Source organism: Meles meles, chromosome 7 (assembly GCF_922984935.1).
Source record: "Meles meles chromosome 7, mMelMel3.1 paternal haplotype, whole genome shotgun sequence".
NCBI classification, from domain to species: Eukaryota; Metazoa; Chordata; class Mammalia; order Carnivora; family Mustelidae; genus Meles; species Meles meles.
This window is the reverse complement of record NC_060072.1, coordinates 127,579,230-127,599,407: the sequence shown is the minus strand read 5'-3', so window position 1 is coordinate 127,599,407 and position 20,178 is coordinate 127,579,230. Positions and strand designations below refer to the sequence as shown.

General features: G+C 36.5%; 1 protein-coding gene across 1 annotated transcript in view; it reads right to left on the bottom strand.

The window, feature by feature from the left end:
- STAM (signal transducing adaptor molecule) overlaps nucleotides 1–20,178 on the bottom strand; it is a 92,198-nt gene that overhangs the window by 67,318 nt on the left and 4,702 nt on the right. Inside the window, exon 2 of the mRNA XM_046013754.1 lies at nucleotides 7,288–7,372. Within this exon, the coding sequence (XP_045869710.1) occupies nucleotides 7,288–7,372 (85 nt within the window). The remainder of the gene's footprint in view (nucleotides 1–7,287; nucleotides 7,373–20,178) is intronic.

Below are 20,178 nucleotides of genomic sequence, written 5' to 3'. Positions count from 1 at the left end.
TTTCCTCTGCCCGGGACCTGCTTTCAGCTCTTAGGTTCTTCTCAACTTTAAAATCATAAATGTTATCCCTTCAAACTAGTCCTTCCCTACAAAATCTAAGTAGGGTCTCCCCTTCTATTCTCCACTAAAGCACTCTGATCACTATCTTCTTAGCTTGCTATCTGTCTACTTGTTTATTTCTACTTCTAGTAGACTGTCACCACAGCTGATGTCAAAGGCTTTGTTGTCTTATTTACCATTGCGTACATAAAACATGATATCCAGCCAGTACTGTTTTGTCAAATAAAAGAAAAAATGACTGGGGTGCCTGATGGCTCAGTCGTTAAGCATCTGCCTTAAGCTCAGGTCACGATCCCAGGGTCCTGGAACTGAGCCCCACATGGGGCTCCCTGCTCAGCGGGAAGCCTGCTTTTCCCTCTCCCATTCCCCCTGCTTGTGTTCCCTCTCTCGCTGTGCCTCTCTCTGTCAAATAGATAAATAAAATCTTTACAAAAAGAAAAAATGACTGATGCAGAGAGAATGAAACTAACTAAAAAATAAGTCCACAATGTAAAAAGTAAAAGAGACATGAAAATCAAGATCACGCTTTACAAAAAATCCTTTAATTTTACTCCTGTTGGGATTTCCCCTAATTTAAATTATATTTAATCCTAAATATGAATTAGATTCCATCTGTAAACTGGAAAAACCTACACTACCTAGAGCTGCTATAATTATATAATGTTTCTAAGGACCTTAAACAAGACCTAGAAAATAATAAACCATCAATAAATGTTGGCTATTATTTTTAAAAGAGCACTTGAAAGACTTTAAAAATTAAGGTCTCTAAGTTGAAGATACAATTACAATTGGAAGAGATGTGTTTCTCTACCTGACTGAAGATGGCTGAGTCAAAGACTACTTTTCCTTTTAAAAAAATCTGGAAATATTCTTTTAAACTCCAGTTGAAAAACAGAAATCGTTATAGCCCAAGTTCAAGACAAGACAGATAAAATGAAAAGCATTTTTAGCCAACTCTTTTCCAAAGGTTTATATTTGTATTTTTGGCAAAATGTCAGTAATGATTACCATTATCCTTCTAGTTCTACAGGAATAAATCCAAGATTTACCACCTTGTGCTCGCTTCGGCAGCACATATACTAAAAAAGATTTACCACCTAAATTGATCCCTTAACCAAGTAAAGAAAAAAGTTAACTGCATCAGTCAACTATATCCATGTCCAAAGCTAAGCAAAGACAGTTCAGCTATAACATAATAGCACAAATTAATCTAGATGTCAATTAGAGAACTTTAATTTTAGCTTGTTATTGTGGATAATCAACACCTACCCTCACATTTATTTTTCACATGAGAATATAAGCAAATCAATTAAAACTAACAAACAAAAGCTATTCATTATGTGAAGACATGTTAAAGAAAACTGTTACCATCATTTTCAAAGTTCTCTTGATTCTAAACAAACAGACTTTTCAGTCCATCATATGACCTCATTGGCTAGGCATTTTTCAGTACTTACTCATACACTGGAATTGCACAGTAAAAGTCATGTGAATATCCTAAGTAGTCAGAAAAAATTTTCAGCATGTTCTTTATAGTTTCAAGTCCAGCATATTCAAACATTTCAGGCTCAGAAAAAAATCTCTAACCTATATGAAGCAAATAGTAACCACATCTACTAGGTTTCCTACGACTGATATAGTTATTTGTAGTTATTAAGTAAATGATTTTAGTTAATAATTATTATTTAAGTGTGGTAATATTCTACATGATACTAATCAAAAACTCATGTTAAGCTAGAAAATGATTTCTAAATTTGTCAATTTAACAACCAGTGCACTGCTAAGAGACATTAAAAGAAATGTATTTCTAAGGCTATCAGGATATATTAATGAACTAACTAATTACCGTGTATATAATATGCTTATTATATATGAATGCAAAATAAATTCATATTTCTGTCAAGAAACAACACAAAGATACAAAAGGAACAAAAGCAGTTATCTATAGTGGATGGGAGAGAAAAACAGGGAGAGGAGTTAGACTTGTCCATGTTCATCTTTTCAAGCTGTTTTAATTTCTGAGCCATGTAAATATAAATCTGTATTTAAATCAAAAAAGTACATATTTTATATAAGCATAAGTATTTCTTGAAATCAACAAATATAAATACATTCATACATACAATAAAACTGTTAAAAGAGAAAGAATTAAAGGAACGTTTTTCAAAACACTGGAAGCCACGTTTCTGGGTCACAGTTCTGACTAAATAAAATTTCACAATAATGGCTCTTTTTCTTCCCTTTAAAACTTGAGAATATTTTCCAAATTGCAACTCTAAAATAGATGATGCTTACAAAAAGAAGAAGAAGAAGAAGAAGAAGCAGCAGCAGCAGCAGCAGCAAAGGCCAAAACAATCTGGAGGGTCAGAGTAAGAAAGACTTGACAGAAATTATTTTATTTTTCCACAAATAATTCCACAATATACTGATTGTTACAAATTATTTTGATAAAAATATCAAAGCTTACAGAAAAAGAAAAGCTTTTCTTCAAGTTGCCTCCACAATCTCCAAATCCACCTACTTAAATGGATTTGCACATTTTATAAAATTAGATTAAAACCAAATGGCAACGCTTTTTTAAAAAAAATCTACATTGTTGCCTAGTACACAAATAACTTTATGAAATGCATTTCAATCTATAACTTCCCTCTACTTCAACCTACCCTACCCAAATCTGTTTCAGGAAAATACACATCACGTGGGTATGGTTTCAGAAACACCCTCTCACACCAAGGACACTTCTCAGTCTTCTCTAAAGCACACCAGGTACCTAGAATACCTCGCTGACAACCTAAAGTAAAGTTCCATATTCTTATGCTACCATTAGCAACCCATAACTAAACATATGTATGTAGGTTCCTAGAAAACATAAACCAAATCTCCGCAAGTTCTCTATATAAACTAATTACAAAATGATTTCAAAGATTAGAAACAAACTGTCAGTGGTTACCAGATGCTGGCAAGGGGAGGGGGTGATGGTAAGGAATTGTCTAGTAAGTAGAGTTTTAGTTGGGGATGATGAAAAGTACTAGAAGTGATAACTTCTGATGATAACCCCACAATAATGTGAATGTACTAAATGTCACAAACATGCCACAAAATGTTTAAAGTCATAAATTTTATTCTATATATATTTTACCACAATAAAAATAAAAAAGCAAAAAAAGAAATATTACGAACACCACCATAAGTATCCCACAGTTTATTGTTCACCTGAAAAGCACCTTCATAATTATCTACTACTAAGTTGATTTGAGAATACCTAACACAACTGTTATTTTTTTAAAAAGCTCAGTAATATTAGAATAGTGTCTCAATTATTTAATCCTTTTCAAACAATTCTTTATTAACAAGAGCTATGGCAAGAGACTGCATTTATATAAACAAATAAATGCTTAGAAATTAACTTAATGATTTAAAGGAACTAGAGAACAATAAATGTAAAGGGAGGAAAAATAACTGGAAGGGAAAAGGAAGAAGAGGAAAGGAAAAAACATTATTTAAAAGGACAAAAAGAACTATACCTCATTATTTAGATCATCAAAGTTGAAAATCCTTCCTAATTCATAAACTTAGCATAACATCAATTAAAACTCCCAAAAGATAACTGAAATATTAAGGAACATACTGATAAGAAGTATACAGTCTAAAATAAATTTGAAAAAAAAAATTAATCATGTACATCTAAATAAAAAGGTACTATCAATACAACCTATTGATTCTAGATAAAAAACTGACAAATGGAGGGGGGGGACGGTGCCTGGGAGGCAAAGTCAGTTAAGTGTCTGACTCATGGTTTCAGCTCAGGTCTGACCTCAAGAGTAGTGAGATCAAGCCCCACATCAGGATCCACACTTGGTGTAGAGTTGGCTTGGTTCTCTCTCTTCCTCTTCCTGTGCTCCGCCCCAACCCCTTTCCCTCTCTCTTTCGCTCTCAAATAAATAGATAAATCTTTAAAAAATGGGAAAGTTTTTTAAAGCTACAAATTAGGTCATTTTAAATATATGAGGCCAATACTGGATGGACCGTGAGGGCATTATGCTAAGTGAAATAACTCATACAGATAAAGACAAATATTGTACGATTTCACACACATGTGGCATCTAATAAAACTGAACTCACAGAATAGTGGGGTTGATGGTTGCCAGAGGTGGGGGGTGGGATGAGGTGAAGTGGGTGAAGGGGGTCAAAGGTAAAAACTTCCAGCTTTAAGTAAGTTCTGGGAATGTAATGTACACCATGGACAGTATACTTATAATACTTTATTATAACTTTAAAGTTGCTAAGAGAGTAGATTTTAATTCTCATCGTAAGAAAAAATAAGGAAAAAAATAATAAATGTTGCTAGTAAAATAACTGTTAACATGAAAAAAAACAAACTGAACTCTTCATCCTCACTGTACATTATGCAGAATTTCAGATGATTATAAATTTTTTAACTGATAAATTGGAATATTTCTAGTAATGAAAGGGAGTTTATCTTTGCATTTCAAGCAACAAATCAAATTATTATAAAAAGTATCTACAAAATGAATACCAAATTTAACTTTACCAATGTAAAGATGAAAAGAAAACTGACAGAGTGAAGACAGGAGGGACACTGTAACTGGAATGCTAGATGAAAGTATTATTTCCAAAATATAGTAGGATGGAATTGGGTTGATACCTAATCCTTTTTTTTTTTTTTTTGATACCTAATCCTTAACAGCCAAATTGTCACAAATTGAACTTCAATCAAAAAGAGGTTAAGAAGGGGCGCCTGGGTGGCTCAGTGGGTTAAAGCCTCTGCCCTCAGCTCAGGTCATGATCCCTGGGTCCTGGGAGGGAGCCCCACATGGGGCTCTCTGCTCAGCAGGGAGCCTGCTTCCTCCTCTCTCTCTGACTACTTGTGATCTCTGTCAAATAAATAAATAAAATCTTTAAAAAAAAAAAAAAAAGAGGTTAAGTTGCACCCATTTAACCATGTGCCAGATACTACTGTGAACACTTTATATATGTTAACTAATCTCACACTGATAATAAGCCCCCTGTGAGGAAGACACTACTTTTATTCCTACACAGCAAATGAGGAAGATAAGATACCCAGTGTGACACAATAAAGTGGTCACAGGCAAGATGTGAACCCAGGCAGTCTCACTCCAGAGTCCCATGCTCTTGACTACTAAATTACCTCAACTAAACTAAACTAAACTACCACTAAACTGCACAACAAAAATTCATGGACCTTTTCATTCTACAAATCTAAGTCTATCAGATAGACATAAACTACTATAACACACAACATAATACAAGTAGGAATGATTTTGATACAGTGCTTTGAGGATTCACATGACCATAATATAATATGATTTCTGTAAAGGGGATAAAGAAAGCTTTGTGGAAGAAATGATACGTATATTGGGCCTGGAAAGATGAGAAAACAGAAAGAAAATGGGAGAATAAAATACTTCACACTAAAGGAATACAATGACCAAAAGCATAAACTAAGGTAGAAAAGCATTGGCAACTGAAAATCTTTTGTTGAAAAAAATGGTACTTAGAGGAGAAAAAATGAAAAATAAATGAGTCAGATGCCTAGAGGGAGGACAGACAACTCACAGTAGAAGGCAGGGTAGTGATATGGTCAGAGTTGTTACAGAGCAACTGGGTATAAGAAGTGGATAGGAAAGAAATGGAAAGAAATGCCAGGAGGTTAATTCAATAGCCTAGACATGGTAAGGAATGTCTCAAGTAAAGTGGGGCCAACAGAAATAGAGAAAAAGGAAAAGATATACAGCACACAGTAGCTACTCAAATTCCAATTAAATTAAGGAACTAACAGGGTCAGAAAGAGAAAGACTCAGTACACTAAAATGTAAAAACAACAAAGGGGATGGATGAAGCCACATATGGAGGCCACATTTCGGGGAATCTAAATAAGGGCTGCATGTTATAGGCCAAAAAGGGCTTGACTGAAGGGGCAGAAAGGCCCTGAACACAAACGACCCTTGCCTGGTTTGGCCAGGTTCAAGAAGTTAACTGAGAAGACTTTATAGTATCAACAGTCTGCGACATATTTTGGAGGCAGACTGACAGAATTTAGCAACAGTATTAATGTGGAGGTGACTCTGAGGTTTTAAGGGCAAATTAAATAATCTTGTCATTAACAGAGATAGGGAACAAAAGAGGGAAAGCAGGTTTAAAGCAAAAAGGGACATGACTTCAGGTTTCTACACGGTGAGATCAAAGCTTATATAGTATGATACCCAGAAATAATGATGTGTTCCCAAGACTAGTGCTACAGTGAGAAAAATCAGAGCTGAAAATACAGATGTCACCCATATAAAGATATGCATAAGTTGTAAGATTAAAAAAAAAAAAAGAATGTACTAGAGAAGAAAAAAGTATTAGAGGAAAAAAGAAAGGATAAAAGGAAGTTTAAGGAACTTCCTATATTTAGGAGGAAGGAGAGCCAAAGAAAGCATCATCAGAGGATTAAGATTAGCACCACAAGAATCAAGTATGGGGCGCCTGGCTGACTCAGTTGGTGAAGCATGCAACTCTTGATCTTGGGGTTAGAAGTTCAAGCCCCATGCTGGATGTAGAAGTTGCTTAAAAACAAAATCTTAAAAAAAGAAAAAAAAAGAAGCAAGTGTAACACAGCAGTGTTCTCTAACATTTTTCTCAGGAAAGTACACAAATTAGACAATATTTCTATAGCACAAGGGGGTAAATGAGGCTGCTAAAATCGATGTTATTAGCCTAGGAATTAAGGAAATTATTAATCTGTATACCAGTTAATGAACTTGCTGTACTGAAAGCTCTGTATGAACAAAAAGCTTTAGGCCAAAAAGTTTAAGATTATATTGTCCTGACCTGTCTTTCTATAGTCACTGGTTAGGTAGAATACTGCAGATATGACAATGAAGAACTGAAAAATAACCATGAAACTTGAGAAATCACTTAACTGAGAAATCACTAATGGTTTTAAAAGTCAGTGGAAAAAGCTAGACTTTGGGAAGCAACTCTGGACAAGGGTTTAATTAAAATATCAACATTGTTACCAGTCATGTTACCCTGATTGGTTACAGAGAGTAATTTAAATGGAATGATTCCTCAAATCTTGCTAGCAAAAAAGTCCCTTTTTAAACTAAATTATAATTGTAATAAACTTTACCTTCTAACTCTCATTTTATTCATATTAATAAAGAGAACAATAAAGCTCCTCTGAAACTTTGCAACACTTACCCAGTTCGAGATTGACCGACTTTATCACAAATATCCAAAATGAGGCCCCAATCCTCAGCAGTATTCATCTCACTGGTTGCTTTCTCTGTGTATTATGAAAAGAAATTGCAGAAACATTATTTTTGAAAATCTTTAAGAGGTAAATACTCACATTTAAATGACCAAATTGTGATAAGAAATCAGAATAGTTGCCAGCAGCCTGTTTAATGAGATGGTCAAGAACATCTTCAAAAGGGGTTAGGGGTATGTTTACCACCTATTAAAATAATTTTCCCGATACTCATTTCAGATGCTTGTTACTTAATATTAAGAAATAGCCCTGGAATTTAAGAAAAAAAAAATCAAACAACAACAAAAAAACAAATGAACATAGAAGGGAAGAGAAAGTTAAAAAAAAAAGATGAAAACAGACGGAGGCAAACTATAAGAGACTTAACTATAGGAAAGAAACAGAGAGCTGCTGGTGATGAGGTGGGGGGATGGGGTCAGTGGGTGATGGTCATTTAAGGAGGGCACTTGATGTAATGAGCACTGGGTGTTATATGCAACTGATACGCCACAAAATTCTACCCCTGAAACTAATAATATATTATATGTTAATTAAGTTGAATTAAAATTAAAAATTAAAAAAAATTTAAAAACCTTTAGAAAGGGAAAAAAAAAGAAATATGCCACTGATGGGACACCTGGGTGGCTCTGCTGGTTAATCATCTGACTCTTGATTTCGGCTCAAGTCTTGATTCAGGGCCCTAATATTGAGCCCCGTGCCTAATTCCCCACTCGGTGCGGAGTCTGCTTGCCCCCTCCCTCTGCTCCTTCCCCCGCACTCCCCTCAAATAAATAAACAAATAAATAAAATCTTAAAAAAGAGAATAGGCCATTGATACTTATTTATAAAAAAGACAAAAACAAGAAACTACATACAGGTCTATTCCCTTCCCCACGAAGAAAGACTAAAATAAGAAATACTTCCACTATCAAGTAATTTTTAACTTTACCTGCCAATGAAGAAACATGACAAGGCACAAATCTCTACCAAAATAAACGTTTCAGGTAATTAACTAATTATATGATTTTGTTGATTTTCATGTCTGACATGGGAATGGAGGAAAATGAAAAGAAACTAAGCTTTAACTGAGTATTTTCCATTAAATAAAAACTTAACAAATTAAAAACATCAACAGAAGTATCACAGATAGAGCCCAACCATTTCATTAAGCTCTCTCCCTTTTTTATTTAAAAAAAATACGGGCACCTGGGTGGCTCAGTGGGTTAAAGCCTCTGCCTTCGGCTCAGGTCATGATCCCGGCGTCCTGGGATCGAGCCCCGCATCAGGCTCTCTGCTTAGCGGGGAGCCTGCTTCCTCCTCTCTCTCTCTCTGCCTGCCTCTCTGCCTACTTGTAATCTCTATCTGTCAAATAAATAAATCTTTAAAAAAAAAAAAAAAAAAAACCAGCAAAAGAAGAACCACCTTACCTATACCGGAACAAACATAAAAATTACATCTGACATCTCAGAAAGCATGCAACCAAGGAGGAAATGGAGTGAAATAGTGTTGAGCGAAAATAACCACCAACTTATTACGTACCCTGTGAAATTACTCTTCAAAAGGAAAGAAGAAATAAAGACTTTCTCAAACAAAAAACCATTAAGGAAATTTGTTGCCAACAAATGGACCTTGCAAAAAAAAAGTTAAAAAAAGTCCTCAGAGAGAAGAAAATGAATGATATAGGAGGTGTGAGTTTCCATGTAAGCGACATAAGTGACAGCAAGGATATCAGGAACAGGAGAGAAGAACTAGGAATATTTTGTTATTCATTTCACTTGCCTGCACTACCAATGGAGTGGTATAATGTGATTTGAAAGTGGATTTGGATTACTTCTAAATGTACAATGCAGACTCTAGGGCAACCACTAAAAATAACAAAAAACAGAAATACAGGGGCGCCTGGGTGGCTCAGTGGTTAAGCCGCTGCCTTCGGCTCAGGTCATGATCTCAGGGTCCTGGGATCCAGCCCCGCATCGGGCTCTCTGCTCAGCAGGGAGCCTGCTTCCCTCTCTCTCTCTCTGCCTGCCTCTCTCCCTACTTGTGATCTCTGTCTGTCAAATAAATAAAAATAAAAATAAAAAAATCTAAAAAAAATAAATAAATAAATAAAACAGAAATACAATTAATATGCTACAGAAGAAAAAAGACTGAATCGTATGAAATGCTCCATTAAAAGCATGAAAGAAAAAAAGAGTGGAAGAAAAAATAGAAACAAAGAACAAGGGCTACAACTAGAAAACTGTAACAGATATGGTAGATATTATACCAACAATATCAATAATCAGTTTAAACATCAGTGGTCTAAATACAAATATTGCTGAAATGATCAAAACACAAAATGCAATTCTATGTTGTCTAGAGAAAACCCTCTTTAAATATAAAGACATACATTAAAAGTAAAGAGATGGAGAAAGATAACTATGCCAACATCAATTAATGTACTAAGGTACATCAGAACAATGAAATATTATTTGGTGCTTTAAAAAAAAAAAAAAAAGAACAAGCCATGAAAAGACACAGAAACTTTAGAGGCACATTAAGCAAAAGAAGCCAATCTGAAACGCTAAATAATGCATGTTTCTAACCATATAACATTCTAGAAAAGTAAAAATTAATTAATTAATTAATTAATTAATTCAGTGGTTGCCAGGGGTTGGAGGGAGGACAAAATGAACAGGTGGAGCACAGGATTTGCCAGGCAGTGAAACTACACTGTTTACAATGGTAGGCATGTTGTTATATATTTGTCAAAACCCTTAGAAGATACAACACCAAGAGTGAATGCTAATGTAAGCTATGGACCCTGGGTGATGATGATGGGGATATCTGGGTTAATAGATTATAACAAATACACTGCTCTGGTGCAGGATGCTGATATTGGGGAAGCTCCTGCATATGTGGAGACAGAAGAGATACAGGAAATCTCTGTACCTTCGGCTCGGGTCATGGTCTCGGGGTCCTGGGATCGAGTCCCGCATCGGGCTCTCTGCTCAGCAGGGAGCCTGCTTCCCTCTCTCTCTCTCTCTGCCTGCCTCTCTGTCTACTTGTGATCTCTCTCTGTCAAATGAATAAATAAAATCTTTAAAAAAAAATAAATAAAGGAATTAAGCAACTGTGTGAATGCTGATACCTGCTGTTCAGAAAAGAAACAAATAATATATTATATATTAATAAAAAATTAAAATTGAAAAAAATATTAGTTTTTTTTTAAAAAAACAGAGTTAACACAGAGGGCTGACTGGTATTCTTTCTTTCTTTCTTTCTTTCTTGACTGGTATCCTTTAAAAGGGCTTTTTATGCATTGCCTGGTGTATGGGAACTTAGATTTAGGGAGAGTTCTCACCAATCTCAGAACTTAAAAACTGGCCCCCTATATCTAAACTGATTGTACAGACAATATGGTTTATACTGAATATGCTTTCTTGGTGAGAGTCTGGAGTTCGGGTACTTACCAAGCAGAGCACGCCTACAGGATCAGCTCTCAAGAAAAATCCCAAGCACTGAGTCTAATGAATGTCCCTGGATGTAACATTCCACACATGTTGCCACACCTCACTGCCGGGGGAATTAAGCATGTCTTATTTGGAAGACAGTAAGCATGTCTTCGCTGGAAGAGGAGCCAAGGAAGCTTATGCCTGGTATTTCCAGACTTCACCCATGTGCCCTTTCACTTTGCTGATTGCACTTTGGGTCCTTTCACTGTAATAAATCATAGCTGTAACTATAACTGAGTCCTGTGAGTCCTGGGGAATCCTAGAACTGGGAAAACAGGGGAGTGTTCTTGAGGTCCCACCCACCCCCATCAAATATCTGCCCTCTCAGAAATTATTCTATTCTACCCTTCACCTTCATTCATACCTTCACCCTCAGAGAGACTACAGGACTCTGGGGATTCCAGGTCAGCCCAAGAGGAAACACCTAAAGGTAAGATAGCAACATGGAGGGACAGAGAGAGTTCCACAGTAAATGGCAAACCACATCAACATGAAGTTCAGTCAATAAGGCCTAACCACATGATCACAGCTTCCACAGTGCTTTTTATTTCTCTAATATTAACCATGGGCAGAAAACCAAGGATTATCAGCTATCTTAGATAATCTTCTTACACGGAAGATAAAGGAAAAGACAAACAAAACATACAAATACAGGAAAAGAAAAAAAAAAACAGAACAGGGCAAGTTAGAAAAAAACAAGAACCTATGTAGGAGGGAAAAACTTCAAAAGAAATTATTTTCTTCTGAAACAAAAGCTATACAGAAGTAGAAGGTAACCTGTTTTGGCTGGAACACTGTAACTCAAAGAACTGATAGATTGAAAGACAGCATCACCATGATCCCCATGAACATTTTCATCTTTTTTAGCCTGAGATGGGTTGGGGGTAGGAGGCCTGATCCATACCAAGATTCCTACCTGTAAGGGTTGGTCTTGGTGAAGACAGTGAAATTCCTGTTCCCTACTTCCCTTCAAAGCCCTGTTGCCTGGTTCAACAGATACTCATTTCCCCATTGTGATCTACTACTGAGAGCTGGAGATTTAAAGCAGAAAATAGCAAGCAGCCAATTCTGTCCAAACTCTATGTAGGCTAATAATTCCTTATCCACAGCATAGCCCCAAGAGACAGAGCAACACCTACCAATTAGTCATTGCCATTAGAAGATTACATTAAGTATCTTATAAAGTGGCAGTGGTTGATAACTAGTGAGTAGTGGGTACCTATGCCTAGTCAACATACCATCTTCTAATAGGGTAGATAACAAAAGCAGGTTATTCACACAAATTCCTTGTGTAAGAATACAAATACCCAAGACATCTGAGATCTTGGAAAAGTGACTTATTTGCAGGAAATAATAAAATTTGGACAGATATTCAACAAAATGGAATAAATTTCTAATCTATGCCAGGCCCCATCTGAAGTAGCTGAGACTCTAAAAAAAGAAATGAAACCAGAAGACAGAGACCTAAATAGATGAAAGAAAAAGTATTATAGAAAAAAAAAAAAAATGTAAAGCCTGAAGCAAGCTGAAAAAAATGGTAAAGACCTGGGGGGAGAGAAAAGAAGAATCAGGCAAGGCTTCTTGATATACTTAGAAACTAAGGATAGAACAGGATTAACAATAAACTCTTTTGTTTCTATTTAAGTAGTAAGTATACAGTAGAGTATAATAAAGAATAAAATTATGAAAACAAGTATAACAAAGAAGCTGGGCTGGCTACAGTAGAGACTACTTTGTCAAAGGTTGGAACCACTCAAAAACCTAAAATACAAGACGAGATGTTTGTATTAAATCAAGAAACAGCCAAGAGAATTTGCAGCAAGGAAACAGTCTAATCAGAACTGGACTTCCAGGAAAAAAAAAACAAAAAACTACTGCCCATATGTGAAAACGGTGCGCATGAGGGAAAAGGAGACCTAATGAGAAACTAACACTATTCTTGAAACTAAACAGATAACTTACAAAGCAAATGTTGAAATGCTGTTTAAGGGGCGCCTGGGTGGCTCAGTGGGTTAAAGCCTCTGCCTTCGGCTCAGGTCATGGTCCCGGGGTCCTGGGATCGAGCCCCGCATCGGGCTCTCTGCTTGGCAGGGAGCCTGCTTCCTCCTCTCTCTCTCTCTCTCTCTATGCCTGCCTCTCTCCCTACTTGTGATTTCTATCTGTCAAATAAATAAATAAATAATAAAATCTTAAAAAAAAAAAAAAAGAAATGCTGTTTAATTTCATTCAGGCTGCAGGGTATATACCAAAAGGATAACTGAATCAAATATACCTGTCATTGTTCAAGTTCCCGTAACACACTATAAATCCCTTGAAAATAATAACAATTTCTACTTTGGGCAATTCTTTCAATATTCATGTTCTCAGCCTAAGGACTCAATAAATACTAAACTGACTCATGTAATTACAGTATGAATCCATAAAACTCACAGAAACACATACACCTTTAATAGTATCTACTTCAGTGATTTTCCAATTTTACTTCTCAGTGTGGAAAACCCTCTACAATGCAACTGTGATGCTACCTATTTGGAGTTGGTGCAGCTCACATGTTGAGGGCACAGAACTCCCTCAATGTTTCCCACCTCAGACACAAGCAAAAAGCTCTCGGGTTCCTAGGTCATATGCACTTTTGATGAACTGATGACAAAATCAGGGGTTTCCATTATCCCCTCAGGCTCATTAATCACTGTATCAACTCAAAGAACTCAGAAAAGCATTTTGATTACAATTTTATCACAAAAATTACAAATCTGAATCAGCCAATGAAGAGATGCATAGGCCCAAGCTTCTGTGCCCTCAGGATGCATCATCCTGACATATCAATGTGTCTCACCAACCAGGAGGCTCAACCAAGGTTTGGTGTCTAGAGTTTTTATTGGCATTTTATTATGAAGGTCTGATCGGCTAACGCCTAGAACTCAATCTCCAGGCCTCCTACCCCTCCCCAGAGGTCTGGTTAATATCATATGACTCAAAGTCCCAACCACCTAATCACAAGGTTAAGTCTTTCTGGAGTGACCAGCTTCCATGCTGAGTCATCTCATTAGCATAAATGAAAACATTATACAAGGAGCCCTTTTTGAATAAGATGCTCCTATCATTCAAGAAATTCCAAAGATTCAGAGGCTCCCTCTCAGGAAATAAGGACAAAGACCAGTCATACACTTTATTTTTCAATACTCTCTTTTATAAGAACATTTTACCTTCAAAGAAATGCAATATGTAAACCAAATCCAAGTAGACTGCTCTGAGGATTCTCAGAGCTCTACCTCTAAGACCCCTAACCCTTATGAAGCCAAAGAAAATCAACTGAGTCATCCTGATCAAATATCCTCTGGTCTAACATTTACTTCATCTTAGAAAAGGAAAGCAAGTCATTACTTTGATCTGATAGTGTATTTAAGTAATTAATTCATTATCTTTACTGGCTGGTAGCCAAGCAGGCCTTTTAAAAACATAGGGCATTTTTGTAAAAGAAAAACACTTAAATCTTGAAATCTATCACCTTCTTAAAAAATAACTAAGCTTATTAAAACTTAAAAGTCAATAGTTTACTAGAAAGGATATGCTTATGACTGATCAAATATAAAGTGCCTATACAGTAGCTAAGTATGATCTTACAGTTCCTGAATTAAGGTGTACCCAGGAGTGTATGGTACAGTCATCAGAAGGTAGGCTGAACACTCATGAACTACATTTTTACTCTCTGATACATAAATGGGATCAGTACCTAACTCAAACTTATGTACATCAGAAATGCAATCCATTTCCAAACTTTTAAACTATTCAGATTATTTACTAATGCTGCCTCAAGATCAATAAGAGCAGCAGCACAGTTCTTCTCAGTTACAAAACAAGTTTTTTTTTAAATTGGAAAGAATAAAAACTATTAATAACAATTCAACATGGTTTTATGAGTAGCAAAGTCAAAACTATTTTCTAAGACAAAAACAGGGGTTGCAGGGAAGGTAAAAGTGAAGCAAGAAAAGAGACTTGCTTCTAACCAATGCAAAGTTTCATAATGATCTCATTTTATCATCAGATTATTCCTACAGACAAAGCTCATTTTACTACGCTTCACTTTATTGCACTTTGTAGATACTGTGTGTTTTGTTTTGTTTTTTTTTAACAAATTGAAGGTTTGTGGCAACCCTGCATTGACTCCATTTTCCATGTGTCCCACTTTGATAATTCTTGCAATATTTCAAACTTTTTCATTACTATTATATTTGTTATGGTGCTCTGTGATCAGTGATTATGATCTGCTAAAAGCTCAGATGACAGTGGGCATTTTTTCACATGAAGTATTTTTTAATTAAGGTGTGTGCATTGTTCGTTAGACATGATGCTACCGTACACTTAGAAGACCACAGTATTATATAAACATAACTTTTATATACATCAGGAAACAACGAAACTCATTTGACTTACTTTATTTAGATGTTCACTATATTATTGCGGTCTGTAACCCAGCCCACAATACCTTCAAGGTATGCCTGTATACAAAGAACAATGATCTTTGATGTTGCAATTGTAACTGTTTTGGAGCATCACAAATTGCATCCATATTAAGACAATGAACTTAATAGAGTGTGTGTGTTGTGACTGTCCACTGGCCCATCTCTCCTCCTCTCCTTGGGCCTCCCTTATTCTCTGGAATACAACAATATTGAAATTAGGCCAACTAGTAACTCTACAATATCCTCTAAGTGTTCAAGTGAAAAGAAGAGCCACATGTGTCTTTAAATCAAAAGCTAGAAATGATGAAGCTTGGTGAGTAAGTCATGTCAAAAGCTGAGATAGGCCAAAAGCTAGGTCTGTTGAACCGAATAGCTAATCAAGTTCTGAATGCAAAGGAAAAGTTTTTGAAGGAAATTAAAAGTGATACTCCAGTGAACATACAAATGATAAGAAAATGAAATAGCTTTATTGCCAATATGGAGAAAAGTCTGAGTGGTCTGGAGAGAAGATCAAATCAGCCACAACATTCCCTTAAACCAAAGCCTCATTCAGAGCAAGGTCATGACTCTCCTCAATTCTACGAAGGCTGAAAAAGGTAAGGAAGCGACAGAAGAGAATTTCAAGCTAGCAGAGATTGACTGATGAGGTTTAAGAAAAGAAGCCATGTCCATAAGACAAAAGCACAAGGTAAAGCAGCAAGTGCTGATGGAGAAGCCGCAGCAGGTTCTCCAGTAGATCTAGCTAAGGTCATTATCCAGGGTGCTACACCAAACAACAGATTTTCAATGTAGACAAAACCCTTAGAGTGGCAAAAGATGCCAACTAGGCCTTTCACAGCCAGAGAGAAGTCAATGCTCAACTTCAAAACTTTGAAAGCTAGGGAAGACCCTCTTGTTAGGGGCTAAGGCAGCTGGTGACTTTCAATTGAAGCCAACGCTCATTTACCATTATGAAAATCCTAGGACTCTTAAGAATTATGCTAAATCTACTCTGCTTGTGCTCTCTATATATGGAATAAAGCCTGGAAGACAGCACATGTTCACAACATAGTTTACTAAATAGTTTAGCACACTGTTGAGACCTATGGCTCAGAAAAAAAGATATTCCTAGGGCGCCTAGGTGGCTCAGTGGGTTAAAGCCTCTGCCTTCAGCTCAGGTCATGATCCCAGGGTCCTGGGATCGAGCCCCGCATCGGGCTCTCTGCTCAGCCGGGAGCCTGCTTCCTCCTCTCTCTCTCTTCCTGCCCCTCTGCCTACTTGTAATCGCTGTCTGTTAAATAAAATAAAATCTTAAAAAAAAAGAAAGAAAAAAAGATATTCCTTTCAAAATATGACTGCTCATTGCACCTGACCACCCAAAAGCTCTGACAGACACGTACAAAGAGATTAATGTTGTTTTCATGTCTGTTAACACCACATCCACTCTGTGACTCTGTGACATGTGGATCAAGGAGTCATTTTGACTTTCAAATCTTACTATTTAAGAAATACATTTCCTGGGGCGCTGGATGGCTCAGTCAGTTGAGTGTCTGACTTCGGCTCAAGTCATGATTTCAGGGTCCTGGGATTGAGCCCTGAATCAGTCTCTGTGCTCAGCTGGGTATCTGCTTGTCCCTCTCCCCCTACCCCTCCCCACTCTCATGCTCTCTCTTTCTCTCTTTCAAATAAACACACAAAATCTTAGAAATATATATATCGATAAATAAAATCTTAGAAACACACACATACACAAACTACAGCTGCCATAGATACAAATTCCTCTAATAGATATGGGCAAAGTAAACTGAAAACCTTCAAAGGATTCATCGTCCTAGATGCCAGTAAGAACATTCACAATTCACGGGAAGGTCAAAAGATCAACATGAGTAATAGTTTGGAAGAAGGTAATTCCAGCCCTCCTGAATGATTTTGAGGGCATTAAGACTTCAGTGGAGGAAGTAACTGCAGATGAGGTGGAAACAGCAAGAGAACTAGAATTAGAAGTAGAGCCTGAAGACTCCACTGAGCCTGAATTATTGTAATCTCATGATAAAATACGAACAGATAAGGAGTTGCTTCTTATGGATAAGCAAAAAAGTGGTTTTCTGAGGTGGAATCTACTAGAAGTGCTGTGAAAACTGCTGGAATGCGACAGAGTTTAGACTATCATATAAACTTAGTTGATAAAGCAGCAGCAGAGTTTGAGAGGACAGATTACAATACTGAAATAAGTTCTACTATGGGTAAAATACTGTCACACAGCATTGCATGCTACAAAGAGTTCAATGAAAGGAAGAGCCAATCAATGTGGCAAACTTCCTTGCTGTTTTCTTTTACGAAATTGCCACTGCCACCCCAATCTTCAGCAACCACCACCCTGATCAGTCAGTAGCCATCAACATCAAGGTAAGACCCTCCACCAGCAAAAAGATTATCTCTTAATGAAAGCTCAGAGGACGTTAGCATTTTTGTTAGCAATAAAGTATTTTTTAAGTAAGGTATATACTTTTTTTTAGACATAATGCTATTGCATACTTAATAAACTAATGTAAACATAAATTTTATATGCACTGGGAAACAAAATTCATTTGACTCTCTTTTCTGCAATATTTGCTTTACTGCAGTAATCTGAAACAAAACCAGCAAGATCTCCCAGGTATGCCTATACTCAAAAAGAGGAGATTGAGAAATCTGCCTAGCAATACCCAGAAAAATATATGCAGTGCCTCATTTGAATTTCAACAGCCTTCTCAATGGAGAAATCTTCCTGATAAGCAGCTACTTTTGATTTTCTCAGAATTTATAACTCTCAAATATTTGGGGAGGTGAGAAATGCTGACAAGATGACTGCCCATCATGTTCCGGCTATAGGAAAAAAAAAAAAAGGTCAATCAGCTTAGAGATGTTAACAGTTCATCAAAAATGGCTGACGGAGAAAACAAGTCTTAAAGAAATTATTGTCTTTTTGAGATTACGGTTATCAATTTTTCCAAAATGTTTCTTCTAATGTTCCTATCCCCCCGACCACTAGAAACTGTTTACAAAGAAAAGCAATCTGAAATTCTACCAACCAGAAAGGAAGTAGGCGTCAAAGGAACAGCATGGAAGCATCTCAGAAAAAAGCACAAAATAGAAATGAAAACCCGAAAAGCTTTATACAAGGAATACCTTACAGGAGAAGTAAAATCAAAATAGAAGAAACAATGAGTACACGTTCTTAACCCAACGGTTATCAGACTTTTAACAGCCCTGTATTCTAAAATTTTCACATTTCTCCCCTGAGCATATTTTCACAGTAACTGATTCTACCCCTTAGAATCTGAGCAGCCTCTAGAGGCTCCAGAGCTATTATCTAACATTATTCTAAAAGAAGCTAGTGTGCTAACTGCTTTATATACATCATATCCTTAAAACAACCCTAATCAAGACTAATGAAAAGAAAGCTATGTCAAGCCAGAGGATCCACGCCTAAAAAAGTAGTAGTATAAAGCCAACAAGGAAATATGCCTTGAGAAAACATAGTGGAAGGTAAGGCTGAAGAGGTTAAAAAAAAAAAAAAAAAAAGAGCTAAATGCTAAATGCTATAAGGTCTTACATGCTATGCCAAAAAGTTCAAATTGTTGTGAAAGCTGTAGATTCACTAAAATGCTTTAATCAGAGGAGATATATGATTATATTACATTTTAGAAATATTATCAGCCACCTAGAAAATGACTGGGTAAAGACTGGAGGCAGGGATAACTAAGGCTACTGTACTAATCTAAGAGTTCAGTGATCTAAGCCTGCCCTAGCAGCAGCAATGAGGATAGAAAGGATGAGTGGCATGAATTGAGGGAAAATAAATGTGGACTTTAGGAAGATAAAGCGTACAGACTATAGCAACACCAACTCCTTGAGGGCACATTCAGTGTGCCTAGCACATAGACCATAGTATGTGTTTGTTGTCTGGAATGCAGAAAATTCCAACTATAGAAGTCAAGAGTGACTCCCAGACTCTTGACATGTGTAACTAAACTGAAGTACCAGTAATGAGAACAGAGGAAAAGCATAATTGAGAAGAAAAGTTTGAATATGATTCTGAAAATCCCGTTGAAGCCTATTCATCTCCAGTAAAGAATTAGAATGTCATGTGTTTTTATAACAATTTCTCATAGCAAATCCATGCAGTAGATATTTTAATCCCTATTTACAAAGTTGGAAAGTGAACTTAAAGGGCTTCTGACTTGCCCATACTGTGCCCATTTACTAACAACAAATGCCATACCTGCAATTTAAACCCAAAGCCCAAAGTCTTTCCATCACACCATACTGCAGGAGAATAAATGTACCATTAACATTTATGAAAATTAAACTGGCTGTGGTTTACAATACTGAAGAGAATAGAAAAATAGACTAAGAACATGGCCAAGTCCACAGGATACAAACTGGTCCAAAGTACTCTGATTAGGAATCCAAAAAAAAGCTATTACAAAAACAAAGATATGATGATTTAGCAGAGGCAGGGTAATGACTCAAAGATGCCTCTAGGGCTTCAAATCAGGATAACTAGAACCCCATAAAACTACCATATAATGAAAGTAGAACCAGACTGAAAAATAAGTTCAGTTTTCTGATTGATTTCTAGGTGATAACACCAAACAGAAATACAAGACTGGAAATGAAAAAAAAAAAAAAAATCAGTAATTTATTATTTGATAAATACTTATTGAATATTTACTGTGTATCAGATACAGTCCCTAGTTATTAGGGATAGAAATGAAAAGTTTGGGTGTCTGGTGGCTCAGTCAGTTAAGTGTCTGCCTTCAGCTCAAGTCATGATCCCAGGGTCCTGGGACTGAGCCCCAAGTTGGGTTCTCTGCTCAGCAGGGAGCCTGCTTCTCCCTCTCTCTCTCTCTACCTGCCACTT